This window comes from Lolium perenne, chromosome 4, assembly GCF_019359855.2.
Source record: "Lolium perenne isolate Kyuss_39 chromosome 4, Kyuss_2.0, whole genome shotgun sequence".
NCBI classification, from domain to species: domain Eukaryota; kingdom Viridiplantae; phylum Streptophyta; class Magnoliopsida; order Poales; family Poaceae; genus Lolium; species Lolium perenne.
Genome location: NC_067247.2, coordinates 327,460,067 through 327,485,082, shown reverse-complemented (window position 1 = coordinate 327,485,082; position 25,016 = coordinate 327,460,067). Strand labels below are relative to the sequence as shown.

Below are 25,016 nucleotides of genomic sequence, written 5' to 3'. Positions count from 1 at the left end.
TGCCATCCTATGCAGTCTGGAAGCCGATCTTCAAAAACATTTTGAGCACCACGATCCACATGAGTTAATCAATGAGTTGAAGACTATCTTTGAAACTCATGCGGCCGTGGAATGCTATGAAGCATCGAAACACTTCTTCAGCTGCATGATGGAAGAAGGCAGCTCCGTTAGTGAGCACATGCTCGCCATGACCGGGCATGCGAAGAAACTCAGCGACTTGGGAATAGTGATTCCTAATAGACTGGGGATTAATCGTGTCCTTCAATCACTGCCACCTAGTTACAAGAACTTTGTGATGAATTACAATATGCAGAACATGAACAAAGAGTTACCTGAACTCTTCGCCATGCTAAAATCTGCTGAGATTGAAATTAAGAAAGAGCACCAAGTGTTGATGGTCAACAAGACCACCAGCTTCAAGAAACAGGGCAAGTCTAAATGCAAGAACAAGAAGAGTGGCAAGAAAGCTGCCACACCTCTTGTGAAACCTAAGACTGGCCCTAAGCCTGATGCTGAGTGCTATTACTGCAAGGAGAAGTTACACTGGAAGCGTAATTGCTCCAAGTATTTGGCGGATCTGAAGAGCGGCCTTGTCAAGAAGAAGAAAAAAGGTATATCTGATATACATGTTATAGATGTTTATCTTACTGGTTCTCGTACTAGTACCTGGGTATTTGATACTGGTTCGGTTGCTCATATTTGTAACTCGAAATAGGAACTAAAGAATAAACGAAGACTACTAAAGGATGAAGTGACCATGCACGTTGGAAATGGATCCAAAGTCGATGTGATCGCTGTCGGCACACTTCCTCTACATCTACCTTCGGGATTAGTTTTAAGCCTCAATAATTGTTATTTTGTACCCGTGTTGAGCATGAACATTATATCTGGATCTTGTTTAATGCAAGACGGTTATTCATTCAAGTCTGAGAATAATGGTTGTTCTATTTTTATGAATAATATCTTTCATGGTCAAGCACCTGAAAAGAATGGCTTATTTCTGTTAGATCTCGATAGTAGTGATACACATATACATAACATTGATGCTAAGCGAATTAAATTGAATGATAATTCTACTTATATGTGGCACTGTCGTCTTGGTCATATTGGAGTGAAACGCATGAAGAAACTCCATACCGATGGGTTACTTGAATCACTTGACTTTGAGTCACTTGATAGATGCGAAGCATGTCTAATGGGAAAAATGACTAAGACTCCATTCTCTGGTATTATGGAGCGAGCTACTGACTTATTGGAAATCATACATACCGATGTGTGCGGACCAATGAGTGTAGCATCGCGCGGTGGTTATCGTTATGTTCTAACCTTCACAGATGATCTGAGTAGATATGGGTATATCTATTTCATGAAACATAAATCCGAAACTTTCGAGAAGTTTAAGGAATTCCAAAGTGAAGTAGAAAATCAACGTAACAAGAAGATTAAATTTCTACGATCAGATCGTGGAGGTGAATATCTGAGTTATGAGTTTGGCATGCATTTAAAGAAATGCGGAATACTTTCACAATTGACACCGCCAGGAACACCACAACGAAACGGTGTGTCCGAACATCGTAATCGAACTCTCTTAGATATGGTTCGTTCTATGATGTCTCTTACTGATTTGCCGTTATCATTTTGGAGTTATGCATTAGAGACAGCCGCATTCACTTTAAATAGAGCACCATCAAAATCCGTTGAAACGACACCGTATGAATTATGGTTTAATAAGAAGCCTAAGCTGTCGTTCCTGAAAGTTTGGGGTTGCGAAGCCTATGTAAAAAAGTTACAACCGGACAAGCTAGAACCCAAAGCGGAGAAATGCGTCTTCATAGGATATCCTAAGGAAACTATAGGGTACACTTTCTATCACAGATCCGAAGGCAAGATCTTTGTTGCTAAGAACGGAACCTTTCTTGAGAAAGAATTTCTCACTAAAGAAGTGACTGGAAGAAAAGTAGAACTCGATGAGATTGAAGAATCTCTGCTCGTTGATCGAGTAGCGCAAAGACGGAAGATGTTCCCGTGCCGCCCGCACCGGGCAACAGAGGAAGCTAATGATAATGATCATGAAACTTCAAACGAGATAGCTCTCGAACCTCGCAGATCGACAAGGGAACGTGCCACTCAGTTGGTATGATCCTTGTCTAAATGTCATGATTGTGGACAACAATGATGAAGACCCTGCGACGTATGAAGAAGCGATGATGAGCCCAGATTCCAACAAATGGCAAGAAGCCATGAAATCCGAAATGGGATCCATGTATGATAACAAAGTATGGACTTTGGTAGACTTACCTGATAGCCGCAAGGCTGTCGAGAATAAATGGATCTTCAAGAGAAAAACAGATGCTGATGGTAATATTACTGTCTATAAAGCTCGACTTGTCGCAAAGGGTTTCCGACAAATTCAAGGTGTTGACTACGATGAGACTTTCTCACCTGTAGCGAAGCTAAAATCTGTGAGGATTTTGTTAGCAATAGCTGCATTTTTCGATTATGAGATTTGGCAGATGGATGTCAAAACGGCGTTCCTTAATGGAGACATTGAGGAAGAGTTGTATATGGTACAACCCAAAGGTTTTGTCGATCCTAAAAATGCTGACAAAGTATGCAAACTTCAGCGTTCAATTTATGGACTGAAGCAAGCATCAAGAAGTTGGAACCGACGCTTTGATAAGGTGATCAAAGACTTCGGGTTTATACGGTGTCATGAAGAGGCTTTGTATTTACAAGAAAGTGAGTGGGAGCTCTGTAGCATTCCTGATATTATATGTAGATGACATATTATTGATTGGGAATGATATAGAACTATTAAGCAGTGTAAAGGGTTATTTGAATAATAGTTTTTCAATGAAAGACCTTGGTGAAGCATCGTATATATTAGGCATCAAGATTTATAGAGATAGATCAAGACGTCTAATAGGGCTATCACAAGAGTACATACTGGACAAGATTCTAAAGAAGTTTAGAATGGACGAAAGTAAGAAAGGATTCTTACCTATGTTACCGAGGCAAGGTTTTGAGTAAGACTCAAGGTCCGGCTACGGCGAGAAGAAAGAGAAAGGATGAGTCGGATCCCCTATGCCTCGGCGATAGGCTCTATCATGTATGCCATGCTATGTACAAGACCGGATATAGCACATGCCGTTAGTTTGACTAGCAGATATCAAAGTGATCCAGAATGGAACACCGGACAGCGGTCAAGAATATCCCGAAGTACTTGAAAAGAACTAAGGATATGTTTCTTTGTTATGGAGGTGACCAAGAGCTCGTTGTAACAAGTTACACCGATGCAAGTTGGAACACCGATCCCGATGACTCTAAGTCACGATGCAGGTACGTGTTTATATTGAATGGTGCTGCAGATGGTGGGCAAGCTCAAAGCGAAGGCACGGTGGCGAAATCCTCAACGAGAATCGGAGTACATAGCGGCTTTCCGGAGGCTTCATCGAAGCGGTATGGATGAAGAGGTTCATTGTAGAGCTCGGTGTGGTTCCTAGTGCATTGGACCCACTAGTCATCTATTGTGACAACATGGGTGCCATCGCCAATGCACAAGAACCAAGGTCACACAAGAGGCTGAAGCATATCAAGCTGCGTTATCACTCGATTCGCGAGTACATCGAAGATGAAGAAGTAAAGATTTGCAAAGTACACACTGATCTGAATGTAGCAGATCCGTTGACTAAAGCTCTCCCTAGGGCAAAGCATGACCAACACCAGAATGCCATGGGTGTTAGGTACCTTACAATGTAATCTAGATTATTGACTCTAGTGCAAGTGGGAGACTGTTGGAGATATGCCCAAGAGGCAATAATAAAAGTGGTTATTATATATCTTTATGTTTATGATAAATGTTTATATACCATGCTATAATTGTATTAACCGAAACATTAGTACATGTGTGATATGTAGACAACAAGAAGTCCCTAGTATGCCTCTTAAGCTAGCTTGTTGATTAATGGATGATTAGTTTCATAATCATGAACATTGGATGTTATTAATAACAAGGTTATTTCATTATATGAATGATGTAATGGACACACCCAATTAAGCGTAGCATAAGATCTCGTCATTAAGTTATTTGCTATAAGCTTTCGATACATAGTTACCTAGTCCTTATGACCATGAGATCATGTAAATCACTTATACCGGAAAGGTACTTTGATTACACCAAACGCCACTGCGTAAATGGGTGGTTATAAAGGTGGGATTAAGTATCCGGAAAGTATGAGTTGAGGCATATGGATCAACAGTGGGATTTGTCCATCCCGATGACGGATAGATATACTCTGGGCCCTCTCGGTGGAATGTCGTCTAATGTCTTGCAAGCATATGAATAAGTTCATAAAGAGACCACATACCACGGTACGAGTAAAGAGTACTTGTCAGGAGACGAGGTTGAACAAGGTATAGAGTGATACCGAAGATCAAACCTCGGACAAGTAAAATATCGCGTGACAAAGGGAATTAGTATTGTATGTGAATGGTTCATTCGATCACTAAAGTCATCGTTGAATATGTGGGAGCCATTATGGATCTCCAGATCCCGCTATTGGTTATTGGTTGGAGTGAGTACTCAACCATGTCCGCATAGTTCGCGAACCGTAGGGTGACACACTTAAAGTTGGATGTTGAAATGGTAGAACTTGAATATGGAATGGAGTTCGAATATTTGTTCGGAGTCCCGGATGAGATCCCGGACATCACGAGGAGTTCCGGAATGGTCCGGAGAATAAGATTCATATATAGGATGTCATTTTATGTGAATTAAAATGATGCGGAAGGTTCTATGGAAGGTTCTAGAAGGTTCTAGAAAAGTCCGGAAGAAACCACCAAGGAAGGTGGAGTCCCGGAGGGACTCCACCTCCATGGCCGGCCAACCCTAGTGGGGGAGGAGTCCCAAGTGGACTCCCCCTATGGGGGCCGGCCACCCCCCCACATGGAAGGGGGAATCCCACCCAAGTGGGATTCCCACCTTGGGTAGGATTTCCTATCACATGGAAGGTTTTGGGTTCGGGTCTTATTCGGAGACTTGTAGTCCAACACTTGGGGCTTCCACCTATATAATGAGGGGCCAAGGGGAGGGGGCCGGCCACCCCAAGACCACAACCTGGCCGCCCCCCTTGAGTGGCCGGCCACCCCCTCCCAAACCCTAGCCGCCCCCCTCTCCTCCATAGCTCCCGCGTGCTTTAGCGAAGCTCCGCCGGAGTTCTCCACCGCCACCGACACCACGCCGTCGTGCTGTCGAATTCAAGAGGAGCTACTACTTCCGCTGCCCGCTGGAACGGGAGGTGGACGTCGTCTTCATCAACAACCGAACGTGTGACCGAGTACGGAGGTGCTGCCCGTTCGTGGCGCCGTGATCAAGATCTTCTACGCGCTTTTGCAAGCGGCAAGTGAACGTCTACCGCAGCAACAAGAGCCTCATCTTGTAGGCTTTGGAATCTCTTCAAGGGTGAGACTCGATAATCCACTCGTTGCTACCGTCTTCTAGATTGCATCTTGGCTTGGATTTCGTGTTCGCGGTAGGAAATTTTTTGTTTTCTATGCAACGTTATCCTACAGAAGAAATATGGAACCAGCCGAATGTGTTTCTACTATCAAAACCTAAATGCAGCAACACGTTTTCCAAATACCCAATTGCTATCATAGAAGAGGAGCACTTTCGGATGAGGTGTGAGAATCGAGGGTTGGTTATCACCAAATTAGAACGAAAGGAAGAGAATTCTACGAAACAGCTTGAAGGAATGACCTTTTGAATTCAAGGTGATGTCGTGCAACCTTTTACCGACTGGTGAATAGTGTTTTTAAGAGATATAGTATGTTGGAAATTGGTGTTGGTGTTTACTGCTGTCACTACATATAGCTAAGAGCATTTTGCTATCTCTAAAGAGGATTAGTAAAATATGTAAGGGGATCTAGAGTTTCTCCTTGATCAATTTCTCGGATCTCTCGACTTCAAATACTCAAAGAAAATCCAGTGTGTGAAGATTTTATTTTTCTGCAAGTGTGTGAACTTGTCAGTGGCTTGTTGCATGTAACGGTGGGCAGTGGAAATTTGCTCAGACTGCGCTAGGAGCGTAAGCCAAGCATTCATTTGCAAGTTCCAAGAAATAAACGCCATTTTTGCACAATCACAATCTTGGTGTGAAGCACCAAGATGGCAAATGCAGACTACGCGGTCATGATCAATGCCTAGCATTTTTGCAGGCAACGGTGGGCAGTGGAAATTTTTGCTCAGTGTGTGCTGCTACAAGCGTACGTTGAACATTCATTTGCAAGCTCCAACAAATATTGCACGATCACAGTGTTGTCCATCTTGGTGTGAAGCACCATTGCACCAACATGGCGGTGCATACTACTCAGCCATAATGCCTACTTGCCTAGCATGTTGGCTCACTAACCTAATACTACTATGATAAACACTGAAACGATATTGTCCGGGAGTTCAGTTTTATGCACACGCCAGTTATGTCACGCCATTATTTTCTTTCTTTCTCTTGTGCAATGTACGTGATCCCGGCTTGTATCCTTTTCCGTGTTCCGTCCATCAGTCACCATAGTCATGGCACGCACATGGACATGGTTGCTGCAACCCAACCAACCCCCTTTTATCATACATAAATCATGAACCGTGCGTTGCTTATGAGCCACCCTGACAGATGAAGCACACCACATCAGTGAAGAGCCGCACGCGCCGACTCTCTGTCCCGTTTGAAAATTTGAAACTTCACCGGCTTCGTTCAAGGGGAAACCCCCGCCACATTTTCTTCTCAAAACGGAAGCGGAAAACACATGACTGATCTGTCCAACAGATGATCAACACCGGTGTTGCAAACGATTGAGCAAGAGCTCAACCAAAGACAATTTTGGGAGAAATGGTAGTATACATTCATCATCTGGCAGGTGAAATCGGCTAATTTCGTTGACAGCGATGCAAAATCAGGCGTAGGTAATTTTTTAGACGGAAGGCTCGAGCAGAGCCCGGCTTTAAATTAATAAAGCCCCAACGGCGTAGGTAATTACAGTGCTCTTTTCGGAAAAGCTAATTACAGTACAGCTCGGTCGCTAGGAAGAAAGGTAGAATCACGGAGGAAATGATCACTAGATCAGTACTACTGACTGTGAGTACTGACGGTCCACTAGGAAATCCGTAAACCCATCGCTAGTTTTTTCTTTCCACTCGAGCTGTTTCACATGAGCAGAAGCCAGTACCAACATCAAGAGCTCATGAGCCCGGTCACACTAACACTCTCACACAGTCCTATATATACCCATGCAGACCACCCCTTCTCCTCATCCAAATGCACCAGTGTTTCTTCCTCACATCACTTCTTCTGCAGGACTAGGAGTTCTGCCATCATGGGGGCTCGGCTGGTTCATGCTCGTGGAGCTGCTGTGCTCTTCGGTGCCTTGGTTGTGCTCTCGGCCGTCGTCAGCTTGGGTGCGGCTGCGCTGACGCCGACGGTCGTGGTTGGCTCCGTCAAGTGCTTGGACTGCTCCCCCAACGACGTCAACGCTGAGGATGCCTTCAAGGGTAAGCGCAATTGCTTCTGTACATCTCGGTGTAGCCATGGAAACTTTGGCCTTCTCACAAAATGGCAGTTCACCAATTCATGTAGTGATGTAGTGCTAGTTTAATTAGTCCAAGAAAATCACTAGGAATTTTAACATATCCTGTAAGATGTAGATGTGGTAGAAGTCTTTATGCCCAAAACACAATTCCGGTATTCATGGTAGGCAGGCTGCAGAAATACCCAGCTGGGTGTCTTCTTTTCTATTGTGCATACAAGGTTGGGCCGTATCCTAATCAACTCGGTAGTGCAGTTTAGTTCTCAAATTTAGACGGCCCACAGCGCGGCCACCAACTTCTAATTTGTTTTTCTGCACATGCCGCGCTGCAGGGCTTCTAGTCGCCGTCAAGTGCAGGTCCGGCGCTGGCGAGACCTACCAGACGCAGATGCTCGGCCTCCTCGACAACAATGGCGCCTTCAGCATCCCGCTCGTGCCTGGCATCCAGCGCGACGACGGCGAGTTGGGCCACGACTGCTTCGCCCAGCTCCACAGCGCGCCCGACACGCCGTGCGCCGGGCTGGCGCCGCCCAAGATCGGCCCCAGCAGCCAAGGCGCCGGCTACCTCGCCGTCGCCGACGGCACGGTCTTCTCGCCCGTCGCGTGCCTGTGCAAGAAGAAGAAGAAGCACTTCATGATGGGTCCCCCGCCGCCGCCTCCGCAGCCCAGGCCGGAGCCGTCGTACGGCCCCCCGACGCCCACGCCCACTCCTCCGACGCCCTCGTACGGCAGCCCTACGCCAAAGCCTCCGGCGCCACCGGCGGAGGACGAGCCGGAGCCCTTCTTCCACAAGCACCCCAAGATGAAGAAGCTCATGCACAAGAAGAAGCCGTGCCCGCCGCTAGGCGAGGAAGACAAGCAGCCCAAGAACTGATCTGGTCTACTACTACACTTGTCTCCTCCGTCGAGGAGGGAGCATCGGTCCCTGAGACATTTGCGGATCGATATGTCTGTGATGTTAGTTGATTCTGTTGATGTTGTTTTCTGTTTAGTGATTTGTTGTTTGGTTTAGTTCGTGCCATTGTGTTGGCATTGGTGTTTTAGTTCGCTGATTTGTTTGTGAAATAAAGAAAGTGTGTGAGCTATTCCATAACGATGTCCTGATCTATTCTAACTAGAGCTTTGCATTTCGGAGCTGAAGAATTCATCGGTAACACTTCCGACTTTTGTACTGTCGTTGGAGGGGCTTAGTATTTGTCAAGAGATCAGTGGTAGACTGGTTGTACCTGTTTAACACAGTTGTTGGTAGCAGAGCATTCAGAAAAGAGAAGTAAACAGGGGAACTTCTCATACAGAGTGGCGACCGGCCACGCGGTCCCGACCAGTGCCAAACTCAGTGGCGGACCTAGAGCTTTTTCGAAGCATGGGCACACTACAAATTAAAACAGTTCACTCTTGTCTACCGAGAGCCATAATTGTCAAATATTTAGATAAGTATCATATAATTATAACCAATAATGTTTTATAGATCATAGATGTAAAAAATATAAATGAAGGTAGCAAATATCCGGAAATGCAGACCTGATCTCGGGTCCAGATGCTCCCGATCTATGAACCAATCAGGTTCAGCGTCCCTTAGTATTTGTCAGCGTCTTCAGCTGTGTATTCTCTCCGTATCTCTGTTTTGTAACAGTGGTCGGGCCCATTTGAACAGACCTAATCAATGCGGGCTGCTACTTCCCAGACTAATAGTCCATGACGATGGAAACTTTCTTGTACCATTAGTTTTGTTCATACCAGTTTTGCAAGTCGACATCTTGTACAAGAGTTGATTGATGTGATTCAGTTCAATGCCTTCAGCTGACAGTCTACCACGCCGACGTTTTCCGTCCGGAGACGCTTGCTACGCCCAGCTATTTTCTCCAAATCACCACCTGGCCTATTGACGCCGCGGAGGAAAGAGTGCCTCGCCTACGTCGGCGGCGATGGCCACCGGAAATTGCTCCACTGCACAGAGTAGATCTAATGGGTATTCGGTATCCTGGCCGCCTCTACCATTGGAAACCTGGCACCAGAGCCCTGCAGATTTAATTTCTTGCGCGCACTCCCCGGCCGTACTCCGCAGTAACCTAAAACTAAAATCAACATATGCCTAATACAGATCCAATACATGACCACTGGATCCAGCAAGAACTCTATGCCTTTCGCCCTTCCGTCTCTGCCGCTCGCCTGTCTACGATCTCCTTTTCCGCTATCAGCTCGCGCCCTCTGTCTGAGCTAATTTGTCCCGATTCAGCCTGACATCGGCCACAGGAGCTGTAAACGAAAGCAGAAACCTCCGCCGTCTTCCTCACGCCAGGCCATCTCTAACGTCCGTTTACCTGGGACCACCGTACAACACGCGCTGCATACTTTCCGCTCGCTTTACGAGGATTTCTAGCGGACTGCACCACTCCAGAAAACGATACAGAGCACAGATCACAGCGCAGTATGAACGGCTCAGAAAACGAGAGCATCTGAGCTCGGGTGTCAAAACGCCGCTCTCGCAAATATCTAGTTATATATACTAGCATTATTATGATAAAAGTAAACTTTTGATGAATCAAGAAGGTCAGCATCTCATTTACCATGGGTGGTTATGGGGGACTATAATGAGGTACTTTGGCAACATGAGCATTTTTCAGCATGCCCAAGGGCGGAATCACAAATGATGGCTTTTAGGGAGGTGCTGGCTAATTGCGAACTGGTAGATCTCGGTTTTACCGGGCTGCCGTTTACTTTTGATAATCATCAATCTGGTGATAGAAACGTCAAAGTGAGACTGGATCGAGCATGTGCTGATACTGAATGGAGCGACCTTTTTCCGAATGCAGCAGTGTCACACTTGGTATCATCGCGTTCTGATCACTTTCCAATCCTTTTGCAATTGGAGGAGGATCAACACAGAAGACCGAAAGCTAGAATTGGGAGATACGAAATTATGTGGGAGCGGGATGCAGCTCTACCAGAGATCATTGCGAATGCTTGGCAGCAAGTTAGCGAAGGAGGTGATCTTGGTTATATATCCCGATCTTTGGAATCAGTTATGAAGGACCTAAGGCAGTGGAGTAAGACCAAGTTTGGGAATGTCCTTAAGGAGCTCGAGGAGCTGCGAGCTGAGCTAGCCGCACTTCATGAATCGGACGCTGATAGGTACATAATCCGACAGAAGATGAATAGGATGGATGAATTACTATATAGAGAGGAGATGATGTGGCTACAACGCTCTCGTATAAGCTGGTTAAAGGAAGGAGACCGAAATACCAAATTCTTTCATAAGAAGGCGGTATGGAGGGCAAAGAAAAATGAAATTAAGAAAATAAAAAAGGATGATGGAACATGGTGTACTGTCCCATCTATAATGGAGAGAATGGCCACCTCGTATTTCAAGGAGGTGTACAACAAGGACCCAACTTTAAACCCTGATGATATCGTGGAGGTCCTAACACCGAAAGTTTCTGTTGCCATGAATGAAAGTTTGTGTAAAGAGTTTTCAGAGCAAGAAATTTCAGATGCTTTGTTTCAAATTGGCCCTTTAAAGGCACCAGGCCCGGATGGATTTCCGACCCGGTTCTACCAGAGAAATTGGAGTACTGTTAAATCAGAAATAATTGCAGCAGTCAAACAATTTTTCAGAGAGGGAAGGATGCCAGATGGAGTAAATGAGACTGCAATTGTTTTGATCCCAAAGATTACTCAACCAGAGGAACTTAAGGATTTTCGTCCAATTAGTTTATGCAATGTGTTGTATAAAGTAGTATCTAAATGTATGGTGAGCAGATTGCGACCAATGTTGGACGAGATAGTGTCGGAGAACCAAAGCGCGTTCATACCCGGGAGACTCATATCAGACAATGCTTTGATTGCGTTTGAGTGTATTCACCACTTGCAGCAAGGAAAGGATCCAGCGGAGTCAATTTGTGCATATAAACTAGACCTTTCCAAGGCTTATGATCGCGTTGATTGGGCCTTTCTTGAGAAGGCAATGGTGAAACTTGGTTTCTCACCGGTTTGGATAAAATGGATAATGCAATGTGTTACGACAGTCCATTACTCGGTAAGGTTCAATGGACGCCTCCTTGAGCGGTTTGCTCCATCGAGAGGTTTGCGACAAGGTGACCCACTGTCGCCTTTCCTGTTTCTTTTTGTCGCAGATTCTTTGTCAGCTCTTATACAAGAAGCTGTAAGTTCTGGAGGCCTAGAACCAATTGTGATATGCCCTAAATCTCGCATTTGTTATTTGCGGATGACACTTTGTTGTTTGTTAAGGCGAAGGAGGATCAAGCTGATTTGATCAAGAAGTTGTTGCAAAGGTATGCTATAGGCACTGGCCAATTGATAAATCCCTCAAAGTCGTCGATCTTATTTGGCAGCGAGTGTTCGGAGGAAGTGCAGGATGCTATAAAGGAGATTTTGCAAGTGGAGCACGCAGGTTTTGAAACAAAAATATTTAGGCTTGCCTGTTCCGGAAGGGAGGATGAGCAAAGGAAAATTTCACTCACTTCAGGCAAAGATGATTAAGCGGTTGATAGATTGGGGGGAGAAGTATTTATCCCTCGGAGGGAAGGAGATATTGATTAAGGCAGTAGCTCAAGCACTGCCTACTTATGTTATGAGTGTTTTTAAACTGCCTTTCTCGGTTTGTGATGATTTAACTAAGATGGTTAGAAGTTATTGGTGGGGTGTGAAGAACGGAAAGAGGAAGACACACTGGACTGCTTGGGATAAAATGATCTGCCCTAAGAGCCACGATGGTCTTGGTTTCCGTGACATGCGCCTATTCAACCAAGCGCTTCTAGCGCGACAAGCGTGGAGGCTTATTGATCGACCTGGCAGCTTATGCGCAAGATTAATGAAAGCCAAGTACTATAGAAGAGGGAATCTTGCTGATACTGTGTTCGCTGGGAACGCGTCTGCTGTTTGGCGCGGTATTGAGTACGGCCTAGAGCTTCTAAAAAAAGGTATAATCTGGCGCATTGGCGATGGTCGTACAGTCAGGTGCTGGCGTGATCCCTGGATACCAAGGGTTGGCTCACGTAGACCTTTATCTGATCAGGGCACCTGTCGGTTTACTCGTGTAGCAAGTTTCTTACTTGCTGATGGCACATGGAATGAGGAGCTCCTTAGGAGGTATATGATACAGGAGGACGTCGAGTTGATCTTGAAAATCAAGACAGCAAGGAGAGAAGAAGGTGATTTTATAGCATGGCAACCAGAGCATAATGGGATGTTTACTGTGAAAAGTTCCTATCACTTGGCAGTCTCTGAAAATCTACGTGAGGCAGGGGGTGTAGCATCTAGTAACAGGCCAGATGGAGCTAGACCAATTTGGAAAGTTGTGTGGCAGGCAAAGATCCCACAGAAGGTTAAAATATGTGCTTGGAGGTTGGCGGTTGATGGACTGCCTACTATGAAATTAAAACAACGGCGAAATTTGGCGACGCTTGATACATGCATACGATGCGGAATGGAGGCCGAAGATGCATTCCATGCGGTGATCTCCTGTCCTAGCTCGGCAATGGTATGGGAGGCCATGCGAGAAGTTTGGGAGTTGCCGGAGAAAGAAGAGTTGTTGCACACTGGCCATGAATGGCTGTTAGACCTGCTGGCTAGATCAAATGAACATACGCGCGCAAGAATTATGATGTTGGTTTGGCGGAACTGGCAGTTACGTAATGATGCAGTTCATGACAAACCGAATCCGCCAGTGGAGATGACGAGACGGTATTTATGCAGCTACATGGACTCCCTTATGTGTTTAAATCAACCAGATGGAAGAGATCTTGAGAAGGGGAAGAGTGTTGTTGGCCTTCAGGAACTTCAGGCCAAAAACGTGGTGGTGAAAAACACTACGTGGCCCAAACCAGCTACTGGTTGGGTAGCAATAACAGTGGATGGATCTTTTCTCCAATTTAATGGCTCTGCTGGTATTGGTTGTATCGTACGTGATCACACAGGAGCTGTTTTGATGACAGCGTGCAAGGCCTATGAAAATCTTACTGATGCATATGAAGCTGAGTTGTTAGCAGTTAAGGAAGGATTGGTGTTGGCTCTTCAGTACCCTGACGCACCACTACTGCTACAATCTGATAGTTCAGCTGTCCTAAAGACTCTGAAGGAGGAAGGTTTGGACCGATCACCACATACTAAACTTGTGATGGAGCTAAAACAAGTGATCAATGGTTCAAGGGAGCTTGTTCTCATGAAAGTAGATCGTCAACAGAATAGAGTTGCAGATTGTTTAGCTACTCATGCGAGAGTGGGACAGTTCAGCCGGCTGTGGTATGACTGTTCCCCTCGTTTTTTATCAGACTTTGTAGCTTGTGATTGTAACCCTATTATTGAGTAATAAAGCTCCCGCCTTCTACGCAAAAAAAAGAACAGAAGTCCAATATGCAAATTCCAATGTTCATCAACCTCTCATCTCATAGAGAATCTACAATATAAAAACAAATCTTAGAAACCGATCGATGGATTTTGTCTACCATCTTGATTCTCGTGAACCTGTGTTACCTAAAGTGGCCCAGTCTCAAGTTGGGTCAAGTACTTACGCTGGGAAATAACTGAATAGGCCCGAGCTATTCCATTTATCATGATACACATATTTTTCAGCTGAAGTTTTAAAATATTAGCTATATACATCATCCTGAGACCTTGCTGGAGTACCTGGAAGCGGCGGCGGCGAGCCCGGGCACGTGCCCAGGGTGCCCGGATGGTAAATCCGCCCTTGGCCAAACTGCCAACTCGTTACGTACGACTCACCGCGGAGTTTTGATAGCACGCTGCCAGTTAGCGGCAGGGCCGGCCCTGGCATTCCAGGCCCCGGTGCAAGGCAAAAAAAAAGGGCCCCCGTACATAAGCAATAGAGATGATTTTTAATATTTAATTTAATACAAATTTAATCATTTAACATAATTCTTCCTATCTTCTCAAGAAAATACTCATGATATTATGGGTGACAGTGTTCAACTCACAAAACATCTACTCATGATCTTATAACATTTCAGCTCAAACTTGTGCTTGCTCTCCACATCTTGCATTCCAGGTCTCTAGCCCGCTCTCCAGCTTGTACTCAGATCTTGTACTGACATGCAAAATAGACAAATGCACCAACTATGTGAAGCGCTTTTTTCTAAAATTTGTTGATGCAAAGTCATTGATAATATTATCAACATTAATCTGATCAAATAGGCCCTTCTCAATGCATATTGTTGTTGCTTTTCATGACCAGAGGCCTTTCTAGATGACATCTTGGCACACAGGATGAATTAGGCATGCAAAATAAAAGTTGAAACAAATGAACCTGGAGCTAGGATGCTGCTTGACTTGTTGTTGTCGGCTTGCTGCTGACCGCCGGGCGCCGCTGCCGTCGCGCCGCCCGTCCGTACCCGCTGCGTGCGGCTGCTCTACTCCTCTTGCCCCTTTCTTCAGTATTTTGTCCTTGAACCCTGATTGAGGAATGAGGAATGAAGAAGTAGAGAAACAGAACCGAATCATATGAACAAGAATAGACCAATCTTGAAGAATATATAGGAGAGGATGAACTAACCGTTGCAAATTCGGGCCAAATTTCTTGGAAATTAATGAATCATGGTCTCCTCCATTAATCCCTCCAAAACGGCTAGAAATCTCAAGGCGAGAGAGCCCCATCATCGGTCGTCGCCACTTTCGCTGTGATTGGGGATTTGCCGATTTGGGATTGGGGAACAGCGGAACAGAAAAACGAGGAGGCAGAGGAGAAGACGATGCGGCTGGCGCTAGACTGGGTCAATGTGGCCGGTTATTTCCTATCGATACGTGAGTCCAGCCAGGATACATCAATGCCTCTTTTTTTTGCGATCAATCAATGCCTCTTTCCAAACAAGCTAGCTAATCGTGCCTGCCTTGTACTGCTTTTTTCGATAAATGATGCTTTCATTACTTTTATAAGCAATTACATCCAGCCTCTGCATAACCAGGATGCACACAGCCGTTTCTGTTGTCTCAGGTTTCGAAAGTGATAAAAACAAAAACTAGGCGAGATACACATCAAGATGAAACATATAACGCCTAAGAAGTAGGTGGGGCATCTATCCGTAGACTATGCTGCCACCCATGTTGGGAAAAAGTATCCCTCGCCGTAGCCTCCAACCGTGTACAGACCTCCGTAAACAGGTCTCGGTTCTCCACTCGCTGAAGAGGTAACCATGAACGGAGAATACCTGTACATCTGTAGATGACCTGCAACAAAGAGCAATTCATATCATTAAAAATCTTGTCATTTCTACATAGCCAAAGCGCCCAGATAACTGCTAGCGCCCCCACCCTAAGAAGCAACTTAAACCTTGAATCAACACCATGGAGCCAATTACCAAAGACATTGGCAACACTAGTCGGAGGATACAGGGTAGACGCTACTTGGATGACTGACCATATAGATCTCGCAAACTGGCACTGGAAGAACAAGTGCTTGATTGTTTCGTCCTGTTGACAGAAAACACATCGAGTACTCCCATGCCAATTACGCTTAACAAGATTGTCTTTGGTGAGGATTACCCCTCGACGAAGATACCATCCAAAAAATTTAATTTTTAATGGTATCTTCATCTTCCAAATCTTTTTATTATTATCCACTGGTAGATCAGAAAGAAGGATCGCGTTGTAGAAAGATTTCACAGAGAAAGCACCGTTGGCATGAAGGTTCCATCTAAATTCGTCCGGTTCGTCCGATAATTGAATATCCCCGAGCCGTTGAATTAAGGTATTCCATGCCGCAAGTCTTTGTCCAAGTAAAACCCGTCTGAACGTCACATTCGGGGGTGAGGTAGCCATTACAGTAGCAATGGTATCACCTTGACGACGAGCAATCCTATAAAGAGCTGGATACTGTTCACTTAGGGGTGCGTTGTCAAGCCAAGCATCTTCCCAGAAACGTATTTGTGCTCCATTTCTGATTGAGAAAGTGCCATGGCGAAAAAATTCATTTTTAGTCGCCATTAGCCCGGCCCAGAAGTGAGAATCCCCTGGTTTCCAAACCATTTGGGATAACGTCTTCGAACCGATATACTTTCGCCGAAGGATAGTCTGCCAAGTCCCATCCTCAGTGAGGAGCTTAAACAGCCATTTTCCCAATAGGTCCGAATTCTTGACTTCCAAATCATGAACTCCAAGCCCACCTTGGTCTTTGGGACTACAAACTATACTCCACTTAACCAGTCGATATTTCTTTTTCTCACTGTCCCCTTGCCAAAAGAATCTGGATCGATAATAATCGAGTTTATGCAGAATTCCTTTTGGTAGGATGAAAAATGATAACATATACAGTACCATGTTTGTGAGTACCGAATTAATGAGTACCAATCTTCCACCTAGGGACAGCAACTTGCCTGCCTTGTACTACTACTGTATAGTATGTAGTATAATGTAAGAGCATGTCTAATGGAACCCTTAAACCCTTATAGCTATAAGGGTCGAGAATTGGCAAAATTGGAGGGGTTGGAGGTGTGAAAAACAGGAGGCATTTAGTGGAACCCTTAAACCCGTAAAAAACGGTTATTTGTACAGGTTGTGGTAGGGGTTGGCCCCTCCAACCCTTAAATGTACAGGTCGGAGCACGGGTTGGGGCCTCGATCTCTAATTTTTTTTACAGATTTAGGGGTTTAGGGGTTCCACTAAATGGCATTTAAACCCTTAAATCCGTAAAAAAACGGTTATATACAGATTTAAGGGTTCCATTAGACATGCTCACATACGTAGATGAGGGCCCCTGGCGCTTGGAGGCCCCGTGCGGCCGCACCGGCTGCACCGGTTCAGGGCCGGGCCTGGTTAGCGGGACAAGGCGACATGGTGGTTCTATACATCAAGGTCTTGTTCAGCAGCTAATTAATCAGATGCCCTACAAGCCTACGATAATCAAGTATTGCCCACAGCCAGGTGCAGCTAGAAGGAACATGCATCAGAGCACCTCCCCAAATTAATCTCCACTTGAGAGGCAATTAAAGATCACTTTTTGCTTCTGTTTTTCTCCAACCTAGGCAATACATTTTCATTGATTAAGTTGCAAAAGGTTGGACAGTTTATAAGAAAAACTGGCTGAAAGCAATACAACACACAACATACCACATCGCCCCGAGGCTGCACCTCCACACGAGTCGGAGACCAAGTCGCCCTAGCGACTAAAGACGACAACCAAACACCTCAGCACAATACAGCGGTGGAAAAAATTCAGAGTGGTCGCTTCGACATCCACGCCGGCCCTAGGGCCATTCACCGCCTAGCCGAAGACGAAAACAGAACATCGCAGACGAGGCGAATAGAGGAAGCACCAACACGGGAGGCAAGGGGCCCCACAAGATGCCTCCGGGGAGGAGGACCGAGAGCAACCCCATCGCCAACATTGCAGATGGCAGGATTTTCACATGAAATTCAACAAAACCCCGATTGCATCCGCTTGTCCGTCGTAGCTGCGTTTGCCGTGCAGCTTCGCTGCCGCCAACTACCAATTTACTACACTGGTCCCTCAAGCTAGCTAAACATCCAAGGCGAGACCCCAAAAGGAAAACGACGCAAGAGCGTTGCCTCGCCTGATCCGGATCTAGGGTTTCCCGGGAGAATCTCGAGCGGAGGAAGAACACCGCCATGATGATGCCTTCAACAAGTAGTTGGCACCCAAGGGCGTCGCCGACAATGGTCCCAGTTGGCCTTCCAGGACAAGGCTTTGGTCCGGCCATGAGTTGCAAACTTTTCGCCAATTTTACTGTTATATATACGACACCACAGTCGCCGTGCCATTTGTATAAAGAAAATCGACGTGCCAATCTTCTAGCTTGGTAACGTGACTCAGTGCAACCTGTGATGGCTAATCGCCAGTGTCATCTATAACGAAAATCGACGTGCCATTCTTCTAGCTTGGTAACGTGACCCACGACTGCTGTTTGGTTTGCTTCCAGTTTTTTGGCGAGCCCCAGTTCGCATGGCGCGGCACAGTGTATTTTTAGCCAAATCTTGGGCAATCTGCGGGCGGGCGATTCTTTCGCCAATAATTTGGCACGCCCGCAAGTTGGTAGGGCGCGCTGGGGCGAGAACCAAACATACCCTAAACTCCACTGCCTGCTCAAAATTGAAGAATCATTAACAACACTCAAGCAGCGCCCTTATAGAAAGGGACAATCCATGTGCACAAATAGTGCACCTCGCTTCAACATTTAACGGCCAGTACTAGGTAGGCTGGAAGAGTAGAACTCAAGCAACGGTGATCACATTGAGGCGACATTAATGGGTAATCTGTAAAACCGGCGCAAATTTTAGCCAGTCTTCACTCGTTTCACTGCCGGGCCGCTCCGGTCGCCGGTGTTCGACGCCTATATAAACGGCGCCCGCTGCGTTCCACATCCATCCACAGCTTTCCCCTTCCTTAAGAGTTCCAGCATGGAGTTCCTGCCTCGACAGTTTCTGTTAGGAGTCTGCACCGTGGCGCTGGCGATCGGTCTCGCAGATGCTGTGCACGGCGAGACAGTGCCGGTGGTGGTCGGCCTGGCCAGGTGCTCCGACTGTACCAGGAAGAACATGAATGCCGAGGCAGCTTTCAAAGGTACACAATTTGCTTGCGATCAACAGCATCATAGTTTACAAAGGAATCAAAATATAATTAGCCGTTTTATCAACTTGTTATTACCTTGTCTCAGGTCTTCAAGTGGTGGTCAAGTGCAAGAGCAGCAAGGGCGAGTACGAGAGCAAGGCCGTCGGGCAATTGGACAAGTCTGGCGCCTTCAGCGTGCCTCTCGCTGCTGACCTTGTAGGCGTGGACGGAGAGCTGAAGCATGACTGCCTAGCGCAGCTCCACAGTGCGTCGAACATGCCGTGCCCCGGGCAGGAGCCCTCCAAGATCGTCGCGGCACCCAGCCACGGCGGCAAGACGGCCTTCATGGCGCTCGCTGGGAAGGTGCACGAACCGTCAGCGGAATGCGCCTCGGCGTTCCTCTGCCATCCGCCCATGATCAAGCCGCCCAAGCATGATCATGATCACCCTCACCTGCCTGGCATCAAGCCGCCCAAACATGACCACGATCACCCCCACCTGCCTAGTAAGCCAATCCCTCCCAAGCACGATCACGATCATGACCACGATCTCCCGCCTGCCGGTAAGCCCATCCCTCCCAAGCACGATCATGACCATGACCACGCTCTACCGCCTGTCGCCATGCCACCAAAGCCCATGCCGATCTACGGCCCGCCATCCGAACGCAATGCTGTCACCGACCCACAGCTCTTCAAGAAGATGCTCCCATTCCTCAAGAAACTGCCCTTCTTCCCTCCTGCCGAGCAGAACACCAAGCCATAGATACTTTGATCTGTCTTCGGTCTTTCAGTTGCAACCATGCAGGATTGTTTCCTTGGCCCTAAGGGGTTTTGTCATTTCCACTGAATAAGTTTGTGAGGTTGATTGTTAGTTTGGCTCAAGAGCACTTCCGTTGCTGGGTTAGGAATGCGATGCTATGCATTGTATCTTTGCCTATTTTGTGTGAACTGTTACTCTTCACTCTTATGTACTACTAAGCTGTAATGAGTTGGAAATATGATTGACTTTTATATATCCAACTTTTCCTTGATGTCTCCAGCTACTCCGGCCACTTACCTCCTGATTGAGGGTACAGTACATTCCCTTCTTGCTAACCTCTCTAACAGCAGCGATGGAAATATGTGATGAAATTTGGGTAGATCAATGAGCAAGGTGCCACTGCAACAGTATTTGCGGCCTGCCACCACTTGCGTTGTCCAATGTGAATACAGTTTAATGTTTCGGACTAACTATACAGGTGCATGCAATTCAATAAACATAATGTGCATTCACTAGAAAAAACATTCACTAAGAGTTTAGGACAGTGCGACTAGGTTATATTCATCTACAGTATTTTACAGCTACTCACTAGTCTATTCAAAATTTCGCAAATATTCATGAAGAGGTAGTCAGTCAACTTCACCGCATATCGCCTGCTTCCAAGACATCAATCATGTTGTAAATTCTCTTAGGATCCATTGATTGTACCTAAATTACAAAGAAAGAGTAAGGAGAAGCAACACGTGACACTAGTCATATGAAGCAAGATATACACAAACCTTCTTATACAGAAATACTGCAGCATCAACCGACCCTTCAGCATATATTGAACGGCCACAAACATTGTGCTGGATCTCAAGTGAAACACTGACAGGAGAAAAGAGAATAATCAGCAAACCTGAATGGAAAGATGGCATTTCAGGAGGATGGTAATTACCTGTCATCTGGAGAAGTCATATGATACAAATGGAATGCATGCCCTCCAATGTGTTCTTCAGGGACACCCACCATATAAAGCTGTTGCTCAGGATCCCTAATCTTAACTATCTGCTAGCATAAGAGGTAATGACCAATATTAAATATAAAACGAGCTTTCATGATTTGCAGAAATTAAGTCTATTGCTTAGTTGTAACAATCAGCAAAACAATGCTATCCATAAGTAGTAACGGGATAGCACAAAGACACCAGCTGGCAGGAAAATAGTCCCTGGATTGGTACTTCTATAAGTTTAACGCATCTTTTTCATTCTATCCTTTATATCCAGTCAGCTGGTGGCAAGTGGCACATCCAAAGAGCTGACTGTACTACTGTATAGCTCCCAGTTCCCCAGGTGATAGGAGGAAAAATTAAACCCATGAACCTCGTCAACCATCAGACCGTCTGCCGTTCCGAAAAAATAGGAAGAAAGGAAGCATGCACCGCCATACATCTCCTGCAATCCTAGCTTCAGGACGCTAACAGGTAAACATTAAATATTACTTGAAATGTATAAATAGACGGAGATATGGACCTAGATACAATCATCATACTGTCTAGTACATACAATCATCAAATGTTTAATCCCAAGAAGAATTATCAAGCATTTAAGAGCAATGAGGCAAAAGTGGTAACTTATACCCTCCAGTTGATGTACTAAATATTTTTCCAAGAATATAACAAGGAGATGCAGCCATGATCATGTATAGAGTTTTCAGTTTGAGAATTTATCCTGCAGCCCATGAAACAGCTTGGCTGGAGTCCAAAGAGTAGTCAGTAAGAGCAGCCTTTCTTATACATACTATGCCACCTTCTTGTCAAAAGAACAGATAATTTCTCATCAACATTGCATTAACATGATATCAACAAAATACAACAACGAAGTATTTATGGTATCTGGTCTAAACATACAGAAGATCAAGAGAAGATCAGTGACATTCCAAGGAAAAGTTATAATTCCGTAAAAAAGAAGCATGGTAAATTCACAGTGGATTTGAGAATGACTAGTTTAAGGCCAAGATGTACATTATAAGGGTCACATTCCTATGTGTTTAAAAATACTTATCATATATACATTGTCAAGCCCAAAAATGCAAGCTTACCCGATCCATGTCACACGACATGCCTAACTTCTCGAAACAAGCAATCATATCTTTAGCTGTACCAGATGTGTCCTGCTTGCCAGCTTGATGGGATTCCAACACCTGCAAACACTCACAGTTAGAACTCCACAATGCCACATGCATGTGTAGGTTCAGTGTTTGGCCTAATTATTGTCGCAGATTTAGTACAAATTAGTAATATGGGTCGGAGGGAGTAACAAAATGTCTCAGGCCAGATAAAAAGTTCCAAAACATGCGAAGGAGCTTATATTACTGAGTAGTTGCTCTCGAAGACATTCAGGTGGACTAATGATAAAGTACTGGTCCTTGAATTAGAATCTTAAGGGAATTTAATATTGCCAGGCACTTCCTTTCGGAACCTTGAGTTTCCAAGATACTTTTCAAGGTAGAATCGCACCTCTAAGCGATAGCCTGAATAAGCCCCAGGAAACCGTTCTGCAATTGTTTCCATTGCAGCAAGCAGTGCAACAACCTGAGAAAGAAAATGATATCTGTGGTTATGTTTTCAATAACTTAGAAGCGATAATAGTATACTCATTAGATTAGATAGTGCTTACCTGTTTACCCATTTGTGGAGATATTAGTGCATAGTTATTTGAATCTTGCACTGTTTTGTATAGTAACTGCTTGTTCCCACCAGTTGTGCCCATTACAAATGGCACCCCAAGATTGCAATAAAGCTCAGCATTAGCTGCATAAGGCAATAGTACTTTGTGTTTACAGCCAGAAAAATGAAGACGGATGCAATGATGGAGACGAAACAACAAAACCAAGCGTCTTTAGTTTGTTTTCTGTACCCCTCTTGGGCAATAGAGAAGAACTACCTCAGATTAAGAACCTGAGACTTCCAGCAAGATCCAAAACAATAGTTAAGCTATTCTAGGTAAAATTTGTCAAGTTATCAAAATACTGTAATATCATGTCATATTATTTTGTCATATAAGCTGAAGGTTAACTTCCTAATGTAAATCAAACAACAACGTATGCATCAAAGTTCTTGCAAATAATTTTCAAGAGAACCAACCAGCTACAATTTCTGCAAATATTAGACACACAGAAGCATGTTTTATACAAACGTGCATAACCACTAGGAAAAGTAATTTATGGAACAGTAATTTCACGATTGCAGAAGCTAATGTGGTGATCAATCATCCTAAGCAAGTTATATGGCATCATAAAGCAAAAAAAAAAAACAATGTCAATAACAAGATAAAACTTTTACAGTTCACAGAATCAGGAGCCGTGTAGTCAACCACCATGACATCTGGGTATTCATCAATCACGGATGCAAGAACATCTTCTCTTGCAGAAGGACCATATATCTCAACATCTGTACCACCGATTTGAACTGTTTTATCAAGGTTCTCTCTACTACTGAATGAAACAGGAACTAGGTGAAGGCCCCTTTTAGTAGCTGCTTCAGCAACAGATACCCCCATTTTACCAGTGCAGCCATTCACCTACAGAATTGAACAAATGAAAGAATAAATACTACTAAATAAATCCATTCAATAAATTAGTCTAGCATGAGAACAATTTTGAATCCATCATCTAGTAAGAAATTACAGAGATTCGGTAACTCTAGTCACTTTGTCCTGTCCAGCTAGAATTGTTTAATTGGGTGGCTGGGCCTGTAATCACTGATATTGAGTATTTATTAAAATACTAATTGGGTGGCTTGTCCAAACAGGCCTCATTTGCACTTGCAGCATGTAAAGTCGAATTCATTAAAATACTAATGCCAAGCGGGAGCTAAAATTTGTAGCTGGCCAAATCTGGTACTCCCTCCGATTCATATTATATGACACTAATATAGATGTATCTAGACACAGTTTAATTGTAGATACTTAATGGCAAGTACCTTATTGTGCATCAAGTATCCTAAAAAAACTAAACAAAACGACTTATGATAAAGCTCTGACTGCACATTGCTGAAGACTGGTTGCCTCAGCGGCATACCGCCGAACAGGTTAGTGGTGGCGTGATAAGTACAGACAGCGTACCAGTATCGGGAAGGAGAGGCTTGCCGGCGACGATGAAACGGTCTCTAGGGTTGCCGCCGGTGCTGCAGCACTGGCACAACGCGGCGCGGCGAAACCGCCGTGGCGGCCCCGTCGCCGCCACGGTGCGGGCGAGGATGTACGGGGCGGCGCCCGCAGCGAGAGCATCCTCCTGCCCGGCGGTGGCTGGTTGCGCAGTACCGTTTGCGGGGGTGGAACCGGAGAGGGGCCTGACCTGAGCTGCAGACGGTTGCACGGCGGCGGCTGCCCTGGTTGCACGGCGGCGCGGGATGGAAGAGGCCGAACGGAAGATTTATCCACAGGGCACCCGTGCAGCCGTGGCAGGTTAAGCCGTCAAGGGCAATCTAGAGATTCTCTAAAAAAAAGGGCAATCTAGAGCATCGGTAGGACCCGAAATTAAAACTCGAAACTCACAAACTAGTAACTCGTGATTTGGCTCGGCTCGTGTATAAGCTGAGTTTTAACTTTTGTCGCTAAATGAGTTTAAACTAAACGAGCCGAGTTCATCGAACTCGCGAGTAGCTCAATTAGTTTGGTAAAAATAAATAGTAGGTTATATAATCGGGTGAAACAACAAATTAATCTAGCTTGAAATGAGCAAATAGTATCGTGTTGGTCCAAACCCACCATAATGGGCAAATATATTTGTGTTTTCTCGATATGGCGATCTTATACTCATGATATATTGATTGTTGTAGTTTATATTGTTATGATACCATAATTATAATGATTGTTGTGAATCAATATCCAAATATTTAGGAACAATGCATTACATGTTTTACATATTTTATTTAACAATTTTAAACAAGCTACTCGTGAGCTTTGCGAGTCGAACTAAGTTTCAATGAACTCGATTGTTAAACGAGTGGAGTCGATTGTTGACCGAGAGGCTTCTAGCGGCCTGTTTTACGACCAACGGCGACTAATCTAGTCTAGGTTTAGTTTCAATTAAGATTTAGTTGAATTTTATTCAACTTAATATATAACAAATTTAGATACAATTTCAAATTTCGGTTGAATCT

General features: G+C 44.9%; 3 protein-coding genes across 3 annotated transcripts; 2 read left to right on the top strand and 1 right to left on the bottom strand.

The window, feature by feature from the left end:
* The first annotated feature begins 7,293 nt into the window (after positions 1 to 7,293).
* On the top strand, positions 7,294 to 8,671 carry LOC127296388 (uncharacterized). Its single transcript, XM_051326449.2, has 2 exons — positions 7,294 to 7,543; positions 7,911 to 8,671. Exons 1-2 carry the CDS (start codon positions 7,369 to 7,371, stop codon positions 8,450 to 8,452), a joined length of 717 nt encoding a protein of 238 aa, XP_051182409.1. The 5' UTR covers positions 7,294 to 7,368; the 3' UTR covers positions 8,453 to 8,671.
* A 10,278-nt stretch (positions 8,672 to 18,949) lies between these two features.
* LOC127296387 (proline-rich protein 2) lies at positions 18,950 to 20,144 on the top strand. Its single transcript, XM_051326448.2, has 2 exons — positions 18,950 to 19,126; positions 19,221 to 20,144. The coding sequence occupies exons 1-2, from the start codon at positions 18,964 to 18,966 to the stop codon at positions 19,874 to 19,876; spliced, it is 819 nt and encodes a 272-aa protein (XP_051182408.1). The 5' UTR covers positions 18,950 to 18,963; the 3' UTR covers positions 19,877 to 20,144.
* Positions 20,145 to 20,361: 217 nt separating this feature from the next.
* LOC127296386 (probable 4-hydroxy-tetrahydrodipicolinate reductase 2, chloroplastic) lies at positions 20,362 to 24,290 on the bottom strand. The gene is made up of 8 exons (XM_051326447.2): positions 23,977 to 24,290; positions 23,196 to 23,433; positions 22,531 to 22,664; positions 22,371 to 22,445; positions 21,953 to 22,054; positions 20,811 to 20,920; positions 20,653 to 20,740; positions 20,362 to 20,581 (listed from the first exon to the last, which is right to left on the bottom strand). The coding sequence occupies exons 1-8, from the start codon at positions 24,139 to 24,141 to the stop codon at positions 20,513 to 20,515; spliced, it is 981 nt and encodes a 326-aa protein (XP_051182407.1). The 5' UTR covers positions 24,142 to 24,290; the 3' UTR covers positions 20,362 to 20,512.
* Positions 24,291 to 25,016: the final 726 nt, after the last annotated feature.